Source organism: Marmota marmota, unplaced genomic scaffold (genome assembly GCF_001458135.2).
Source record: "Marmota marmota marmota unplaced genomic scaffold, marMar, whole genome shotgun sequence".
Classification (NCBI taxonomy): domain Eukaryota; kingdom Metazoa; phylum Chordata; class Mammalia; order Rodentia; family Sciuridae; genus Marmota; species Marmota marmota.
Window position 1 is genome coordinate 237,072 of NW_025999894.1, and position 18,947 is coordinate 256,018.

The 18,947-nt window shown below is 44.2% G+C and overlaps 1 protein-coding gene across 6 annotated transcripts in view; it reads right to left on the reverse strand.

The window, feature by feature from the left end:
- LOC107157133 (multidrug and toxin extrusion protein 1) overlaps positions 1-18,947 on the reverse strand; it is a 612,661-nt gene that overhangs the window by 26,336 nt on the left and 567,378 nt on the right. For 2 of the 6 annotated variants that reach the window (XM_015503428.2, XM_015503429.2), the window contains exons 1-5: positions 12,730-12,923; positions 4,721-4,822; positions 4,134-4,202; positions 2,652-2,800; positions 1,507-1,549 (exon numbers count right to left, since the gene is read on the reverse strand). In XM_015503428.2, coding sequence (XP_015358914.1) covers positions 1,507-1,549; positions 2,652-2,800; positions 4,134-4,202; positions 4,721-4,822; positions 12,730-12,864 — 498 coding nt within the window. In that variant the 5' untranslated portion in view covers positions 12,865-12,923. Of the gene's footprint in view, positions 1-1,506; positions 1,550-2,651; positions 2,801-4,133; positions 4,203-4,720; positions 4,823-5,089; positions 5,167-9,634; positions 9,803-12,729; positions 12,933-18,947 lie in introns of those variants that run through there. The other 4 variants (XM_048796091.1, XM_048796075.1, XM_048796080.1 and 1 more) reach the window with 4 other exon arrangements.

The following is an 18,947-nucleotide window of genomic DNA, read 5'->3' on the forward strand; positions in this document are numbered from 1 at the left end:
CAAGCAAACCCCCATCTGAAAAAAGGAAATGCAGTTTTCTTGGCACATGGCAAAGATATTCTGGGGATATTGGGAGGTAACTTGGAGGGCCCCCTCCTTGTAGACAAGGCTGTTGTCCCACTCAGTGGAACAATGAAAAAAAAATCACATTTTTAAAGATTTTAGGGTAGAACTGGAGGTGCACCTCAGTGGTAAAGCATTTGACTAACATTTTAGGTCCTGGTTCAATGCCCAGCAACTCCCGCCCCACCCCCAACTCCTGCCCCTCCCCCCCAAAAAAGTGACATAAAAATAAAATAAAGGGCTGGGGATATAGCTCAGTTGGTAGAGTGCTTGCCTTGCCTGCACAAGGCCATGGGTTCAACCCCCAGCACCACAAAAAAAAAATAAATAAATAAATAAATAAAAAATAAAGAAAGAAAGAAAGAAAAAAGAAAAAGAAAAGAAAGAAACAATCAATCAATCGGGCTGGGATTGTAGCTCAGTGGTGGAGTGCTTGCCTGCATGTGTGAGGCACTGGGTTTGATTCTCAGCACCACATATAAATAAACAAAATAAAGGTCCATCGACAACTAAAAAAATCTTAAAAAAAAAATAAAAATAAATAAAATGAAAGCAGATAAACTAAAGAGCACAGAGTTAGTTATGAGGACCAATGGATACTATTACAGGCTGAACTGTGTCCCCCAAATTCACACTGAAGCCCTATTCCCCATGTGACTATATTTGGAGGTCTTTAAAGAGATGATTGAGGGTATAATAGTGGTGCCCTAATCCAACAGGATCAGTGACCTTATAAGAAGGCACTCGGAGCTCTGTACACAAGAGGATGACTAAGTGACTTGGCAGCAAAAGAAGGGCCATCTAAAAGCCAAGGAGAGAGGCCACAACCCTGCTGATACCGTTACCTTGGACTTGCAGCTCCCAGAACGGTGAGAAAATACATTTTTGTTGTTTAAGTCCCCCAGTCTGTGATATTATGTTGTGACAGCCCCAGCAAATGAATCCATCCACACTCTCCAACTTAAATGACCTTAGCTTTGATTGTTCATTGACCACAGACAAATGGGTGTCAAACATTAACACCTACCTAAGAGCTCGGTGGGATCACACTCTGTCTCCTGAGTGTGTCTCCACAAAAGGTCTAAAGGTCAAAGTGATGCTCTCAGAGGTTATGAGGTGGGTAAGACCTCTGGGGGTGGGGGGAAGAAAGTCTGAATTCTTCCCTCTGGATGATCCCACAAGGCCCTGAAGCTATTGGAATTCAAGAAGGTGGCCTCCTGGAATGGAGTCACCCTCCCCCCAACCCTGGTGTTTCTTTGAGATGAAGTTAACATTGGCTGCGTCCTTAATGGGTGGGATTAAAAGCACACTTCTGCAAAGGAGCCTACGTCTCCCATGAGACTCACAAGACTGACTGAGACAACACATGGGGTTCACAGATGTCCCAGCTACTGTTCACCCCTGGACCTCAAGGATGGAGCTTTTGAGCCCTTGAAAACTTACAGGAAGAGCTGGAATGAAGATCATCACATAGGTCTGTGTAAGCCTATATCATGAAAAATAAGAAACAATAAGAGAGGCCTGTATTTCAGGAGAGGCAGAATAGAATAACTCAAGCTACTTTTTGCATCCTTGGTTCTTCCGAAATAAATGGACTCAAACCACTGCAGAGAATGGGAAAATTGATACATAGATCTTGTCATCTTATAACCCAAATTACCTTTCTTGCTTCTTTCAAGCCTAAGTCTAGGATAGGTGTGTTATGGTTTGGGTGTGAGCTGGCCCCCCAAAGCTCCTGTGTTGCTGTTCAGAGGTGAAATGACTAGATGATGAGAGTTGTAACCTAATCAGGAGATCCATCCACTTGATGGATTTATGATTTGAAAGGAATCCTGTACTGGATAGCAACTGTATGAGGTGTGGTGTGGCTGGAGGAAATAAATCTCCCGAGGGGTGCCCTGAGGGATTATATCTGGTCCACCTGGCTCCTCCTTCTCAGCCACCATGGTCTGAGCAGTCATTATCCTTTAAACCTGTGGGTCTCAAACATGGCAGCTCATTGGCATCACCTAGGAAGCTTTTTTATTTAATATTTATTTTTTAGTTGTAGTTGGACACATACCTTTATTTTACTTATTATTATTTTTTTTTCATGTGGTGCTGAAGATCGAACCCAGGGCCTCGCACATGCTAGGCAAGTGCTCTACCGCTGAGGCACAACCCCAGCCCCACCTGGGAAGCTTTGAAAGCTACTGAGGCCCCGACCTCACCCTGGACCAATTAAGAGTCCTGGAGCTGGGGATCAGATGCCTGGGTTGAGGGTTAAAGTACCCAGGTGATTTTAATACCACCCTCAGTCACAAGTCACAGATCATTGAGTACCATGCCTCACGGAGGATGTTTGTAAAGCGAATTCCAATCAAAACTCTTTACCCTGGAAGTCGCCAGGAGAGAAGGGGGTCTTAGCTCTTAGAAGCCAGGTGTGGAAGGAACTAAGGTGGGAGGGGTCAGCCAAGGAGGGCTGGATGCTCATCTTGATATTCAGCCTTGTCCCTGCCTTTTGTAATTCCCAGAGGGTGAGCCTGCCTGGATAGATAGTCCTTCTGCTGGGGAGGATGCCCATGCCACCACGACATGTCTCATCTTACCTGGACACATCCGGGTCCTGCCTGAAGAGCAGCAAGATGTGCTGAGTGTTGAGGAAAAGTGCCCAGCAGGGAAAGCAGCAGAGGAGCAGAAGGAGCATGCCCCTCTGTAGGATGACCCCCACGTATTTCAAGTTCTGGCTGCCGTATGTCTAGAGCATGCACATCCAAAACAAACCCATTAGCACAGAAACGGCGCATCTTCGCTGTCCCCCAGAAGCCTCCTATCATACCTCGTAAACGAACATGCCAGCAGAGACTCTGTCATATTCTTTAGGGATAAGGCGACCATGGTGAGAAAAATGGGTAATTTTGGAATGTCACTGCCCATGAGAACCATCCCGGGGGATATTTTTAAACTGATGACAGGATCCCACTAAAGTTACTCTAGATTTAACTGGTCCAAGGTAGGATACCAAGTAATAATAATGTTTAAAAGCTCTCCGTGTGATTCTAATGTGCAGTCAGAGTTGCATAACCTGGAAACTTGTTAAAAATGCAAATTCTCGGGCTCCATTCCAGACCTACTAAAGTGGAAACTCTGGGGTCAGGGCCAGTGGTATGAGGAGCCAGTTCCTACTGACTTACAGAAGCCGAGTTGTGCGCGTCTCTTCCAGTTTCATGTTCAGTGCCATCTCCGTGGCAGCTTCAGATTAGTCAGAGGGAATGTTTACACAAATACACATGGTCCTCAGTTTAGGAATGGATCAATCTAATTTTTCAACTTTAAGATGGTACAAAGGGGATATGGGGTCAGTCCGTGGAAACCATGCTTTGAATTTTGATTTTGGATCCTTCCCTAGGTTTGTAATATGAGGTATGATCCTCTCTCTTGGTGCTGGGCAGTGGCCGCTAGCCACAGCTCCCGGTCAGCCCCACAATCATGAGGGGAAACAACTGAATACAGTGTGTTGTGTGGCTAAGCTAGGATATTTGGTAGGTTAGCGTGCTAAATGCATTTTCAACTTCAAATGTTTCCAATTTGATGGGTTTATTGGGACATAATAGCACAATAAATTTAAAATATCTATATATGAGTCAGAACGTTCCCCTCCACCTCCTCCCTCTTTCCCAAAGAGAATGTGAATATTAACCTACACCCCCAGATAGGGCCCAGCAACCTGTGTCTTGACAAACCCTTGAGGTGATTCTGATGCAGGCCCAGGTTTGAAAACTACAGGACCATTAACTCAAACGTGTACATGATAGAAGGGACTTTTGCAAAATATTCACTGTTTGGTCAAAACAAATAAGGTAGTTATACAGTGAACACTAGTTCACAATTCGGAAAGGAACCCAGCCACATTTCAAATAGAGCAGGCAAGGAGAACTGAAGTCAATTGAGTGAGAATGCCACAGGTATCTACTGTCGCAAATTTTCTCATCTGTGGGCACACATGACTCTCCTTCTTGCTGATGGGGTTCTGCCATCTATATTTAAGAGAAGATGTTGGGGGCACTGAGAAAATGTGACCACTTCCATACCTGGGAGATGAGGGTGTCACATGCAGAAGATAAGCCATGTCCCACTGAAATGCCAGTGACATTGATAACCTGGAAATAAACCAAGGATAAGACCAGACATTGTTAAAGAGGAAAGAAAGGTAAATTTTCTATCTTGATGATCAAAGCCAGCCAAGCTCCTCCTTCAGCATTAACAAGCCAATCTAATCACCTTGTTAACTCCCCGGAACCCCTGCTCCAATCTATTGGGCCAGATTAAAGGACATACACACAAGATCAGAGAGGGATGAAAAATCTAGGTCAGAGGTCGTTACCCAGTGTTTTTGTATTTTAAGTCTTAGATATTTTGCTCTCTAACTTCAGGGAGTCATGAACCCTTCTTATGGGAACGGAATGGGGCACTAGCCATTTTGGATCAGCCCCTTGCTCAAAACTGTTGGTTGAGCCCCCCCACCCCCCACAATCCAGAAATCCACAATCTGCAATACTCTAAAATCTGAAGCTTCCGGACTGACAGGATGCTCAAAAAGTGGTCATGTGTTATCGCAGCAGGAGAAAATGAACACTGAGGGTTTTCATAAACCTCTGCTAGGAAGTCTTGTACGTACTGCAATTGCAAGTGTGACTGCATCCAGTTCCAGCTTGCCCAGATGGCCGCAAAACACAGAGCTTATGAAACTGATCAGGAACATCATCAGCTGGGCCAAGAACTGGGAACAGAGGGGAAGAGGAGGAGAGATGAATGCCAGCCATCACAGTCCAAGGTGGCTTGGTGCCCTCCCCCAACCAGCTCCAGTGGGAGGTAAAGGCACCCAACTTTTAGAGAACCACTGCTAGCTTCCATAGTCCAATGTATGATTTCTGAGGGCCTTTTTGAAATAGCCAAATGTTTATTTGCAATCACTGGGTCAAAAACCCATTAAACTTTTTTTTTATTTCTAAAAATTTTAATTGAAGCCAAACTTGCTAGTACATGCCTGTGATACTAGTGACTCGGAAGGCGGAGGCAGGAGGATTCCAAGTATGAGGCCAACCTGGATAACTCAGCAAGATCCTTTCACAAAACAAGAAATAAAAAAGGGCTGGGGATGTAGCTCAGTGGTGCATTATTTACCCACACCCCTAGATAGGGCCCAGCACCCTGTGTTTTGACAAACCCTTGAGATGATTCTCATGCAGGCCCTGGGGTTCAATTCCAAGTACCAGAAAAAAAATGTTTTTAATTGACACATAATAATGATACATACTTATGGGGTACAGTATGATATTTAATATAGTATTACATTACCATGTAATGATTAGATCAGGGTAAGTGGTGCACCCATTACCTTCAACCCTTATCATTCCTTTGTGTTGGGAACATTCAAAATTCTCTACACTAGTCATTTTGAAATATGCATTTAATTGTTGTCAACTGTAGTTACCCTACTGTGCTATAAAACGTTAGAAGTTTACCTCCTATCCAACAGCACCCCTGTACCAACTTCCTCTTTCCATTCCCCCAGAATCACATTTTTAAGAACATCCCAGTCTTTTTGGTGTTATTTTTCACTTCAGTTGCTCATGCACAGATCACATTAAATTTCTTCAGAAGTTTTTAGAGGTTGCTTTCTTGGATAACCTCTTTGTTCCTTGTTATTCCAGATTCCTAAATGAGAATTCTCCTGAAGAGAATATAGCTTTCAATGGCAAGAACTCACTCCAGTCAGCATGACATTCCACAATCAGCAGGGCCTAAGGTAGGAGTGAGATCATTCACTAAAAGGCCAGTATGACCTGGGATCCCTGGGTGAAATGCTACTGGTTGCACCCGAGTGTCTCTGTCTCTCTATGTCTATGTCTATGCCTCTCTCTCCCTCTCTCTCTCTCTCTCTGCACTGGGGATTGAACCCACAGGCACTTTACCTGTGTTTTTCATTTTTATTTTGAGACAGGGTCTCACCAAGTTGCTTAGAGTCCCTCTAAGTTGCTGAGGCTGGCCTTGAACTTGCAATTCTCCTGCCTCAGCATCCTGAGTCTCTGGGATCATGGGCACATGCCACTGAGACCCAGCTACCTATAATTCTGTAATTCTACAAGGCTCAGATATGAAAGCAAATTCAGTTTCGGGACTATTAAGCTATTCTTCCTCAAAATTCCAGTGACTATTAAGAATCGCACAATGCTTGGTCACTTATATCTTGAGGTTAATTTAAAACCAGTTCATGCTAGACCCAAGCAGTCCAGTATCAGATTATTCATGTCTTATGTCTCTCCAAGAGGGAGGTTCATTTGAACCCCCTCCCTAGGAGAAGAGAACAGGCATCTAAGGATTTGCTTGCCTGCCTCACAGAAGCCCTTCCAAAAACTGATGCCAAGGATGGTGACACTGTTGGTTCAGCTCCAATGCTACCTCTTATAGCCTTTCAAGGGCTTCAAGTGACACAGCTTTTATTTCTGGTCTCCACACAAACTGTGCCAGCCCTTTAGCCATCCCAAAATTGCTGTATTAGTACCTGATCAGGTCCAGAGCTGTAACAAGGTGACTACTCTCCTTTCATCCCTAGAAACCACATCTAGAGAGACCATTTCCAACTCCAGTGATTGGCCAGACCTTCAAAATATGAATGGCCATCTTCTAACTGTGTGTGTGTGTGCGTGCGTGTGTGCGCGCGCGCACGCGCACCCAAGTCTTAGGAACATATCTTTCTTGCATCAGCTCCCAAACCCAGACCCTCTCTCACTACACCAGAAATCAAATGTGAATTTAATTTCCAACAGGGCCTCTTTCTACTGAGCAGAAGGAAGACTTTGGTATTGCACAAGAAAGACAAAATAAGACAAGAGGGAAATGGAAATGGAGGAGTGGTGATGGGGACCAAGAAGTGGGGACCAAGGGTTTGGCTCTGGGATAGGGGGCTTACCTAGCACAAGTCCTAAATTCAATCTCCAGCACCACAGAACAAAGAAAGGAAAAGACGTGAATAATCTGATTCTGTAGAATCTAAAGCTTGAGCCAATGGATTTCCATAGCCTCTTGCCAGGACATAGTGACATGATTTAGGTGTTGTCATTTCCCTTACAGATGTTTTCTGTGGTTTCATTCAGTGGTGGCTGGTGGCTCTTTAAATTATGAATTCAGATAACTTCAAAGGTCTTAGGTCACCCAGAATCATTTCCCAATCTTTTCAGATGGCTGTTCGTGAGGTGTTGGGTGCCCAGAAACCATAGCAAACTGTCAGGTTCACAGAATGTTTTCTGTTTTCTCCTTTCCCACAGAACTTCATGTTTCCACCGCACCGTTCCCTGCCTCCTTACAGGTGACACATAAGCTATTTTTCATGTCTTCATGTGAAAAAGGCTCATTCTCGCCTATCAACAGGCCTCTGGAGTGTAGCCGAGATTTTGCTATTATAAACCATACTGCTCCGAACATCTTTTCAGCTGGGTGGGGATGAGGCATTTTCTTAGGGTGAGCGCCCAGTCCAAGGGTAGGAATAGTTCAGATGTCTCTTATACAAAAGTCAAAGAAAGTTGAGCACAGTTCAACTGATCCAGTGAGACACACCTTCAATGTCAATGCCAGCTAAAACTGTTCCTTTGTGAAGGCAGCTGCAATTTTGCTGGGGTTATGGTAACAACCCTGTTCTCATTACCCAGGTCAGACAGCCAAACCCAGCCAGCCCATCCTGAGCCTCAGTCCCAGGAGGGACAGAGTTCTGGAACTTAGATTTACTAACTACTCCTCAGATTCTGGTTTCAAGCCCTTTGGGTGACTCCTAGTCACAGAATGTGGTTTATGTACACAAAGGTCACCCAGGGAGCAAGGTGATAAAAATGCTTGTGTTCTGGCTGATTTTGACAAACTGATTTAGGAGATAAGGGGGGCTGACAAATCTGCATTTTAACATATCCTCCACCCTACCCCCATATATAGCCTATACATAGGTGCTCAAGGATAACACTTTGAGAATGTTCTAGACCCTTGGGGGGAAAAAAAAAGCATGTTGCTATGCCAGGGAATTCACCAATCCTGGACAAAGTTTTGTTGCCCTAAGATATCTCAATGCTGCCTGAAAAACGGTGAACTGAACTGGCAGTGGCTCAGATGGAGCCAAATGGACAATAGAAATTGTGAAGAGTAGGGGCTGAATGTGTGTAGCTCAGTTACAGACCTCGTGCTTACCATGTTCCAGGCCCTGGGCTCAATCTCAGTGAACTGCTCAGTGAACTGTACAAGCCCCCCAGAAGGACTTTTCTTACCCCTTCCCAGTGGGCCTGAAAGTCCACTCTTAGAGCAAAAGGTCAGCACAGAAAAGAATCTGCGAAGTCACCCCAGACAGCCTCCTTATACATGAGGAAGCTTCAGTCCAAAGTCACCTGACCGAATGCAGAATGTCTTTTCAGGAAAACGTCTCTGGAACTCAAAGTGCCTGGGTGTGCATTAACCAAACACCATTGCTTCATTCCTACCCAATGGAACCCATGGTAGAAAAGGAAAAGATGTTGCAGATGCAGGAACTCAGCTAAGTGGGATTTGCATGGTGAGCTGTAGGGACACAGCAAGTAGTCAGGAAAGGTCCCTGGAGGCAATGAGTTAACATTTGAATGATGAATTTTTAGGCAGAGGGACCGAGTGTAGGTAGTGGGAGGGGGTGCTGAGGCTTCCTAGGAGAAAGGCAATGGAAGACAGTGAAAAAGCTAAGGCAGGAGGGTTCCATAGAGATCAGAGCTCAGAGGGACTTACAGGATCAAGTTCAGGGGTTTGAGCTGGGGCTCAGAGCTCAGATATGCATTTGAAAGGGATTTCAGAGCTCCATGTGGAATATTTGGGGCACCATGAGCTAGAAACACTGCTTGGAGCTATAGTGGTCCACTGAGAGAGTAGGAACGTGAAGTAGATCTCTCTGAGGGCCATTCAGAGTGCTAAAACCAGAAGTCTTCAGGAGGATGGGTTGGAAGGGGAACTGGAAAGGAGAGAGGGAAGGTCCTGGGCCCCTCTGGGGTTCTGTCTGTTTAGCTCCCACCAACACTCAATACTTCCCCACATCCTTTCACTCATCCTTTGACCTGTCTGGAAGAGGAACCATCTTCCCCTTCCTGGTTTTCCTCTCCTTTGGCCTGGATTGTCTCCTGTCCCTTGCAACCTTCCCCGCTGAATCTGACATATGTCACTAATCACTCCCTGTCAAGTATTTCCCTATATCCCCATGACAATTCACACTTTCAGCCTGCATTTGTTTGTTTTTTTGTCTTGACTCCAGTTACATCTGATGTCACCCCTCTGCCCGAGCTATCCCTGTATCTTCTGCCCTGAAGCCCTAGAAGTTTCCAGAGCTCTTTCCCAGAAGTTTGGACCTAGGCATCCTACCTCTCTTACATCACAGTCCATGCCCACAGGGAAATCCATCTTTGGGGTTATTTTTTGAGGACTCTAACAATTCATCTTGGTTGGAAGATGCTAATCACAAAAGGAGAGCATAGTTGAAACGGCCTGAGGCTAGGTATTTGCAGACTACCACTTTCCATCCCTGGGCAAATACCTGCATTCCTAAAGTTTTCAGCAGGATAAAATGAAGAGCATCTTTTGAGAGGTGAACCTGTTCATCTCCCACTCTCTCCTTGGCCTTCTGGATTATTCTCTCTTCAGATCAATAGGAGAGTATCATGGTGAATCCTAATGCTCCCAAGTGTCAGGAAACATGAGAGGTCTGGAAGGGAGATGGTGAATAGGAAAGAGGAAACACACACACACACACACACACACAGAGAGAGAGAGAGAGAGAGAGAGAGAGAGAGAGAGAGAGGCGTGCCACACACTGGCCATTCTACCTATTTTATGGTAGAGTCTTGGAGAAGACAGTATTGGACATTGACCACAGGGGAAAAAGGTTTTGATCTCCTATCCCTTGCCCCTTAGAAAATAGGAAACTTAACAGCAGATGGGAATAGAGATGGAGAGGCTTCAAGACGGGATCCATATACTGGTACCAGCGGTCTCCAATCTCATTTTTGCAAAGCATTCATGGGCATGTACACAAGAGACTGGAAGGGGAAATCCCAAATTATCTCTTGACAGTGTGATCTTAGAGTATTTTTCTTCTGTTGGTCCTGGGGTTTTTTCCCCCCCTGCAATGAGTATGTATTATATTTGTAATAAACACAATCATGCACATGTATAGGTGTACATGCACACAGACAGAAAGGGGAGCCCCCCTTCAGATCAGTCTAATGCTCATCCCTGGAGATCCAAGGATGTCTCCTACACCCAGGGCATTGAAACAGATTGAATTTGGGGGATGCCTTCTGGAATGGAGTTCAACTTCCTCATGATGAGAATGGAAGCCATGGGTCTGCCTCCCCATGGCCTAAGCAGGGTGGCCAAAGAAGCTGAGGATGGAGACTGCCCCCTGCCCTGGCCTGTCTAGCACAGGCTAACTAAATCTGCATATGTGTGTTTCCTTCCTTTCCTCCCATTCTGCCCCCTCTTGAGGCCAACTAATTCTACGTATGTATACTACCTGGCTTTGGTTTCTATAAATTTTAAGGGCTTTAATGGGACCTGAAGGGAGAAGGAATCTAGCTGCTTCTCCCCAATTTGATCAAACTGCAAAAACTTCACTTTTCTTTTTTTCCATCCTGTGCATATTTTTTACACAGGGGGGTGGCCCAATCCAACCGGCTGGGCTCATCCTCACTTTATGGATGGATAAGTGGAAACTAGAAATGCTCAAATTCACAAATCCATTTCCTAACATACTTTGGAAGAGATGGAAGCAGGTGTAACAGGGATCCTCTTTTGAAGTTGCCCTGATTTCCTCCTCCCTTTGCCCTTCTATCCCTCCATAATCCTTTTAGAGAAAAGAAAGCCCACCTAGATGGTTACAATGTTAACCAATGTTAACTGCTAAATCCCCATCCCCTGCCCCCTTGCAGTACCGAGATTGAAGCCAAGGGCTCTCCAACACTAGGCTACATCCCTGTATCCCTGTATTTTTTATTTTGAGACAGAGTCATGCTAAATTGCCTCAAACTTGCGATCCTCCTGCCTCAGGCTCTCAGATTACAGGCCTGCACCACCATGTCCTCTAAATATTTCTTTAGAATTCTAGAACGCTGAACATCTGATGACCTTTGTAGTGCTCCTTCTGTTTGGATCTATGTATCAACTAACAGGGAGCATGTAAATTCAAAAGGAAAAGAATGGTAGCAGCTCACTGGCCCCCAGGATTGGAAATCTGCTGCAATGTTCCAAAAAAGAAAAAAGAGCACACAGACGAAGAGGACCCCGATCAGCACCTAGCTTTTCTGCCCTGCTTCTCCTTTCTCCTCCCTATAAAAACCCTTTGTGAAGCCTGAGAACTCCTAGATGGATCTTTGAGGGGATAGCTTCTCTATTTTCTCAAGAATGCCAGCCCTTGAGTAAGCCTGAATCCATTCTACCAACTCTCAGCTCTCTAATATTGGCCTTCCAGGGGCAGGTAACCTGGACCATTAATTCCCTCAACACAGGGAAGTAAAGCCCAGGACTGGAGATTCCAAAGTAGGAGTTCTTTCCTATCTACCAGGAGCATCACAGCCTCCTACACACTGGGTGGATTTTTATTTCATAGCTTTATCCTCCTCATGATTCTTACTGCCTGCACTCCACAATGCTGTCACTATATCCCACAAACCACGGCAAGTACCATTGCTGGAAGCCACATCTTTCCATCTTAGCCAGAGCAGGTGCAGAATGTCTATGCCTTAATCAAAAGTGTATTCTCTATAAACATACACTGACAGCTTCTGGTCTAATTGAAGTGGCTATCCTACCCCACAACTGGAACTGGCAGAACATGAACAGGATTACATGTTTTGTGGTTCTTAAGATTTAAAACACACGCGCTCGCACACACATTACCTTTAAAAGGCAAGGCAGAAAGAGGAGTAAGCAAAAAGCAAAATAAAACAAACGAACAAACCAAAAAAACCCACAGATAAGAACTTCAACTCCAAACAGAACCATGTTAAAAACTTTTTTTTTTTTTAACACAATTACTGGTGGGGAAGGGAAGCTGGTGCAGGATGCCTTTGCAGAGGTTGATTCCGATTTCCAAATATTTTCAGAAGCCTAAATGCAACAGGGACAATTAGCCTTCCTCTTCCATGTCTCAGGATAATTATCTGGACACCGGAACTACCGGACCGGTAGTTGCAAAGAAGCCAAGTTTTGGGTACTTTGAAGTTCTAGTAACTTTTGCTTAGTTCTCTGAAAATCCGCGCTCACTGAAGGCACCCAGTGGTGGTGGTGGGCGGGGGGATGACAGTTTCTTTAGGGGCACAGGTTCCCGCTTCCCAGGAGATACTAACGCAGGAGGCGGGAGCCCCCAGCCTTGCGGTGCCTGCTGCTCGCCCAGGAGCCAGCTGTGCCCAGTGGGACGGTGCAGAGCAGTTGGCAACCAGGACACACGCGGAGACGCGGAGGCGCACAGGCGCCCTCCCGGATCTCCGCACCCTGGGAAGGTAGCGCCCACCCGTTCCCCCTCCTGCGGCAAGTTCCCTCGGTCCCCACCTCTCCCAAGACTTACAAGGCAACATGGGTCACGGGGCCCCCAACCTGCCTGGACTAGCCTGCAACTGGGGCCACCTGACTCACCGCGGGGCCCGCCAGGATCAGGAGGGCCCGCAGCTCCTCTCGGAAGTCGGAAAACAGCAGGCAGCGCAGCCCGCGGCGATCAGAGGTGGTCTCCGGGCCTACCCGCCCGGGCGCGGGTTCCAGGGGAGCCTCCATGTGCCTGGCGCGGTGCTGCCGGGGAGCGCGGACACTGGCCGCAGGACCGCACTGGGCCCGCCCCAACTCCAGTCCCCGCCCTTGACCACCGCCCCCAGCCCTCCCAGCGCCTTACTGAGTGCGCGGCCAGCCAGCCGCGACCTTGGACCGGCACCTTACACCCCAAAACCGGGGTCGTAGGCCCCCAGTCCTAGGAAGGCTGTGAACTCCGGCACTTTTTGGAGATCCGAGTTTGAAAAGCTCTCCAACTAACGGAAAGCGCTCCGGGGATGGGAGGGCAGATCCTCCGAGGCTCGGACATTGGGACTCGCTGTGGCCCTGCGTCTCTCCTGGGGGTTTCAGAGTCTGAAGTTTGTAGAGTGGAAGATCGGGCTGGCGGACAGCCAGTTGTCCGGGTTGGGCGCTTTGGGTGGTTGCTGTGCGGCTGGCTCTCAGCGCATACCATTTCCCATTTGGATTCTACATACTTCTTTTCTACCACCAGTAGTTCTCTTAAGGAACTTAGAAACTATCAGGATAAAGCTGCAAGTTGACATTTTCCAGTTTGAGTTCGCTGGTCTTAGATGCTTATCCATCTGGCAGACGTAGGAGTAAGAGAGGCTGCTGCCTTAGAAAACATAGGCAACTTGCCTCGTAGAACCTCAGTTTCCTCAAAATGATATGTACCTGCCAGTTAGGATTAATGATTGGAATCGTGTGGGTGGAGGGCCTGATCCAGTACCACGTGATCCCAGCCTGGCACTCAGTCGCTGCCTAACAAACCTTAGCTACCAAGTCCAGGATGATTTCTGTTAACAGGCAAAATTCCTTCTGTTCTAAGTGATCCATCTTAAGCAGTGAAACTAGGAAAACAGAAATATGTTGGCTCAGGGAACCAGAAAGTTTGGATTCAGGGATTTAAAAACGAGATCAGTAGTATTTTCCCTTTAGCCACCTCTCTTCTCTCCCTGCTCTCCACACCAACTGTGATTCACTCTTTAGTTTCTTTCTTCCTGAACCGGTGCCTTTCCCTTCTCGGCAGGTGATGGTGGCCTCTAGTGCCCACATTCCTAACTTACCCACCCTGTGGGCCAGAAAGTAAGACCCTTCCTGCTTTTCTTCTAGCTCCAAAGTAACAAACACAAAACTTGGAGAAAACTTAATCAACCCTGCTTAGATTTCTTACCCACTTCTGGAACAATCGCTGTGGCCAGGAAAATAGGATCTAATGTTTGGCAGCAACTGAAACATGCACTGAACTCTGTACCAAAGGGTTGAATGCTATTCACAACTAGTTAAGCATCCCACCAGAATTGCATGGAGTAGAGAAGTTTCCCAAAAGCTATGAGACCTCATAGATAAAAATGTTAGGATATAGACTAGATCTTTGGTCACTGCTATTGTATTTTTGTTTGCTCTTCTGGTTTTATATTTTATTACTGCTGTGGTGCTCAGACCTTGACCAGGTACCTCCACAGCTGCTTCTCAGTTTCAGGTCCTCCTGCTTCATGACTCTGAGGCACAGGACACACATCTTTTTGGTGTAGATCCTGGGGTTTAAATTTCTTGCCCTTGTAGAATTTCCTGAGATTTTCTTTCTGAGTCTGGTTAATGATGGAGAGAATATAAGCAATGTGTTTGTGGACTGCTCTCATCTTGGAGAGCTTGGACTCAATGCTGCCTGTCACTTTGGGGATGTGCAGCTGGGACAATTCTGCCTTCAAGTCATCCAGCTGTTTCAACAGCTCCTCTTCCTCCTTGATGAGAAGATCCTGAGCCTTCATCTTGCCCATGGCTACACAAGCCTCTGCTGCTGCCTGCTACCCTCTGCACAAAACAACCACTGCTATTGTTCAATAGCATCAGATTTTGGATCTGGAATAACCGCCCCCCACAAAGACTCATGTATTGAGGGCTTGATCCCTCATGCAGTGGAGGAACTTGTGGGAAGTGATTGCATTGTTAGGAATCTAACCTCATCAATGGATTAAACCATTGAGGCATTCATAGCTGAATGGACATATTGGGAGGTAACACAAACTGTAGGAGGTGGGACCTAGTTGAAAGGAATGGGTCCTTGGGGGCATGCCCTTGCAGACAATACTTGTTCCTGGTCCTCTCTCCCCACCCTCCTTCTCCTTCCTAGCCAGCATAGGGTGAATAGCTTTGTTCAGCCAGGCCTTTCCACCATGATGTTCTACCTCACCCCAGGCCCAAAGCAATGAAGCCATCCACTCATGGGATGAAATCATAAGCCAAAATAAGTCTTTTCCTTTGTAAATTGGTTTTTCTCGGGTATTTTATCACAGTGATGAAAGCTGACTAACACAAATCATCTCTGGGAAATCCTGGCCAATGTAATAAGTCATGAAACAGAAATGTAATGTATAAATATAGCAAAAGAAGAAGCAAAAGCCTTACTTACAGACAATCCAAAGACACCCAATAGGGGGGGAAAGGCTAATAGAATTAATAAAGGAGATTGGGGATGTAGTTCAGTGGCATTTGCTTAGCATGCCAAGACTCTTGGATCAATCCCTAGCACTGGCAAAATAAATAAATAATAATAATAACACCAACAACATTAACAAAGGTGTTTAATAAAGCTACTTACAAGTTCTTCAACAAATATTATAAAAACAAATATTATCAGCCTTTTATTTGTTGGCAATAACACTTATGTAAAAACATTTTTAAAGGGAATCTCTTTTACAACAAAAATTCCCGGCCCTCAAGCCTTAAATGTGGGCTGTACACAGTGACTTCCTTCCAAAGAGTATGGTACGGAAAGGGAGTAAATAGCAACTTCACAACAGAGAAAACTGACAGACATAACTTCAGCCAGATGATCAAAGTTAATATCAACAGTTATGCATAATATTAATACCATGTCCCCGGCTTAGTTTCCTAGGGCTGCTGCAACAAATCACCACAGACAGTGCTTGAATCAACAGAATTTTATTCTCACACACTTCTGGAGACCAGAAATCTGAGATCAAGGAGTTGGCAGACTGGGCTCCTTCTTGGAGGCTCAGGGAGAGAGTTTGTTCCATGCTTCTCTGCGGGGCTGGTGCTTGCCTGCAACTCTTGCAATTCCATATTTTGCAGCAGCGTAATTCCAATTGCTGCCTCTGGCATGATGTGCTATCTTTTCTGTATTTGTCTCTGCATCTGTTTTCTCGTCACAGCAGGACATCAGTCATTGAATCAAGAGCCCACCCTAATCCATATGACCTCATCTTAACTTGATTACATCTGAAAAGACCCACTTCTAATAAAGTCACATTCTGAGGTTCCAGATAGAGATAAATTGGGGGAAGGGGACAATAATCAACCAAGTACAGTATTCTTGGTAGGATATATAGAAAATAATACTTGGCTTATATGGTCTTCTTCCCCAAAATTCATAACTCCAATCTAATCAACAGAAAAATATCAGACAAATCCCAACTAAGAAACAGCCTACAAAATGAACAGAATTCAGGACTGGGGTTGTGGCTCAGTGGTAGAGTGCTCATCTAGCACATGTGAGGCCCTGGGTTCAATCCTCAGCACCTCATAAAAATAAATAAATAAAATAAAGGTATTGTGTCCATCTAAAAAAAAAATTTTTTTTAAGTGACCAGCATTCCTCAATTGGTCAAGGCATCAAAAACAAGGACATTTGAAAAACTGTCGCAGCAAAAGGGAGTCTAAAGAAATAAAATAATAAAATGTAGGATGGTATCTTAGAAGAAATCTTAAAACAGAAAAAGGATTTTAATAAGAATTAAGGAAATTCAAATTAAATATGGGCTTTAGTTAGTATTAATGTGTCAGTATCAATTCAAATCCTGAAAGTTATTCTTTCAATACAACCAGAGAACGTCTTCCAATTGCTGGAACAAACAGTTAAAAAAAAAATTAGCTAGAAAATCCTATTCTTGGCAGCAGGTAAAGTTAATATAGAAATGGGTTTTTTGGAACACTTTCATGTTTTTACTTGCAGAGGGCTGAGAACCATGCTTATAACTTTTCTTTCACTCCCTCCCCTCCCTTCTTTTCTATTTTTGTTGTTTGTTGGTTGGTTTGGTTTGATTTGGTTTTGTTGCAGTGCTGGGGGTAGAATCCAGTCCTCACACATGCTGGGCAAGCTCTCAACCACTGAGCCTCATCCCCTGCGTACTTGTAGCTTATGAATGTCATCTGGGGACTACATTTAAGAGGAAATAAAATGCATGTGAAACTGTGTGACCCGTCTCTGTGTTTGGTGTTCTCAGATTTTCATTTCATTAGGATTGAAAGAATGAAAGCTGAGTGGAATCAGGCCACAACACAGGCAGACACCCAAAATAAGGTCTTCAGATAATTTTAAGAAGAAACGTACATGGTACTTATTTATAAATTTTCGAGAAGACTTGAATTAGGAGTGCATGATGTTCTTGAAGACAGCCAGTCTTTTCAATTAATATATTGGGTTTTAGTCCACTTCAATTTATCATATCCTTTTAAAATTTAATAAAATGATTCTAAGAGGGTATATTCAATGATTCAAAGAGTATAAAAAAGTAGGAGTAGGAAAAAAACACTTCAAAAAGGAAAGTGATAAAGAGGGCAATAACTCTATTGGGTAATAAATTGTTTTTAAAACAATGTGCAATTAGCACAAGAGTAGAACAATTAGAACAAAGGAATGATACACATCCAATAAACAGATTTTATCCACAGGCTTCACTTCTAATTAGAATCTAAATTGTGTTGAAGAACCTTTGAAATCAATGAAGAAAGAAAGGATTCATTCATAAAAGTTTGTAAAAAAAAAAAGAAGACTATTTGACTTGGAAAATATTGGGGTGTTGATTGACAATACATTGTATCTGCAGATTTATTCAGAAAGTCTGCACTTCATTAAAATACTAAGTCAACTGGATTTGCCTATAGTCCTAGGTACTTGGGAGGCTGAAGCAGAAGGATGACTAGATCCCAGGAGTTGGAGTTCAGCCTGGGCCATCTAGCAAGACCTTGTCTCTACAAAACAAGTAAATACATTAAAATAAAATAAAAATTTTAAAACCAAGTCTTCTAGTTAATCATACCCTTGTCCCAAGCTATATCCTACTCCCTTAGATGGGTAATTGATTGACTTTGCTGATGATATTTGATAAATCATCATTATTACATTCATATGTGACTCTTACTAAGAAACATTTTAAAATTCATGTTTGAAATGAATTTTATCAGGTTTTTTTTTTATATGATCACAGTTTTCTTTTCATTTAGTATGTCAATTTAAGTTCAGTTTAGATTCCTAGGATTTAAGCATCACCAATTCCTGGAAGAGACTTCCCTTGATCACAGTGACACGTGATGTTGGATTTCTGGCTAACGCTTATTCAGGATTTAGGACAAACATTTTGGATTAATGGCTCATATTTTATTAGACATAGAAGAATCTGTGCTCACAGGCAAGCCTCTTTGAATATGTACTCACTCTATTTTTTCAGCTCAGGTTAGTGAAGTCATATATAACCTCGTAGATTCAGTCATAAAGATTTCTGTTTTTAATGAGAGGTAAATAGGGAGCCTACATCCTGGGAACAAATATTTACCCCTCACACTTCAGATAGAGCTCTAATCTCCAGAGTATACAAAGAACTCAAAAAATTAAACAACAAGAAAACAAATAACCCAATCAACAAATGGGCCAAGGATCTGAACAGACACTTCTCAGAGGAGGACATACAATCAATCAACAAATACATGAAAAAATGCTCACCATCTCTAGCAATCAGAGAAATGCAAATTAAAACCACTCTAAGATACCATTTCAGGGCTGGTGATGTGGCTCAAGCGGTAGCGCGCTCGCCTGGCATGCGTGCGGCCCGGGTTCGATCCTCAGCACCACATACAAAACAAAGATGTTGTATCCGCCGATAACTAAAAAATAAATATTAAAATTACAACTACCTTATATTAGACAAAGGTGCCAAAAGTATGCAATGGAGAAAGGATAGCATCTTCAACAAATGGTTCTGGGAGAACTGGAAATACATATTCAACAAAATGAAATTGAATCCCTTTCTCTCACCTTGCACAAAAGTTAACTCAAAATGGATCAAGGAGCT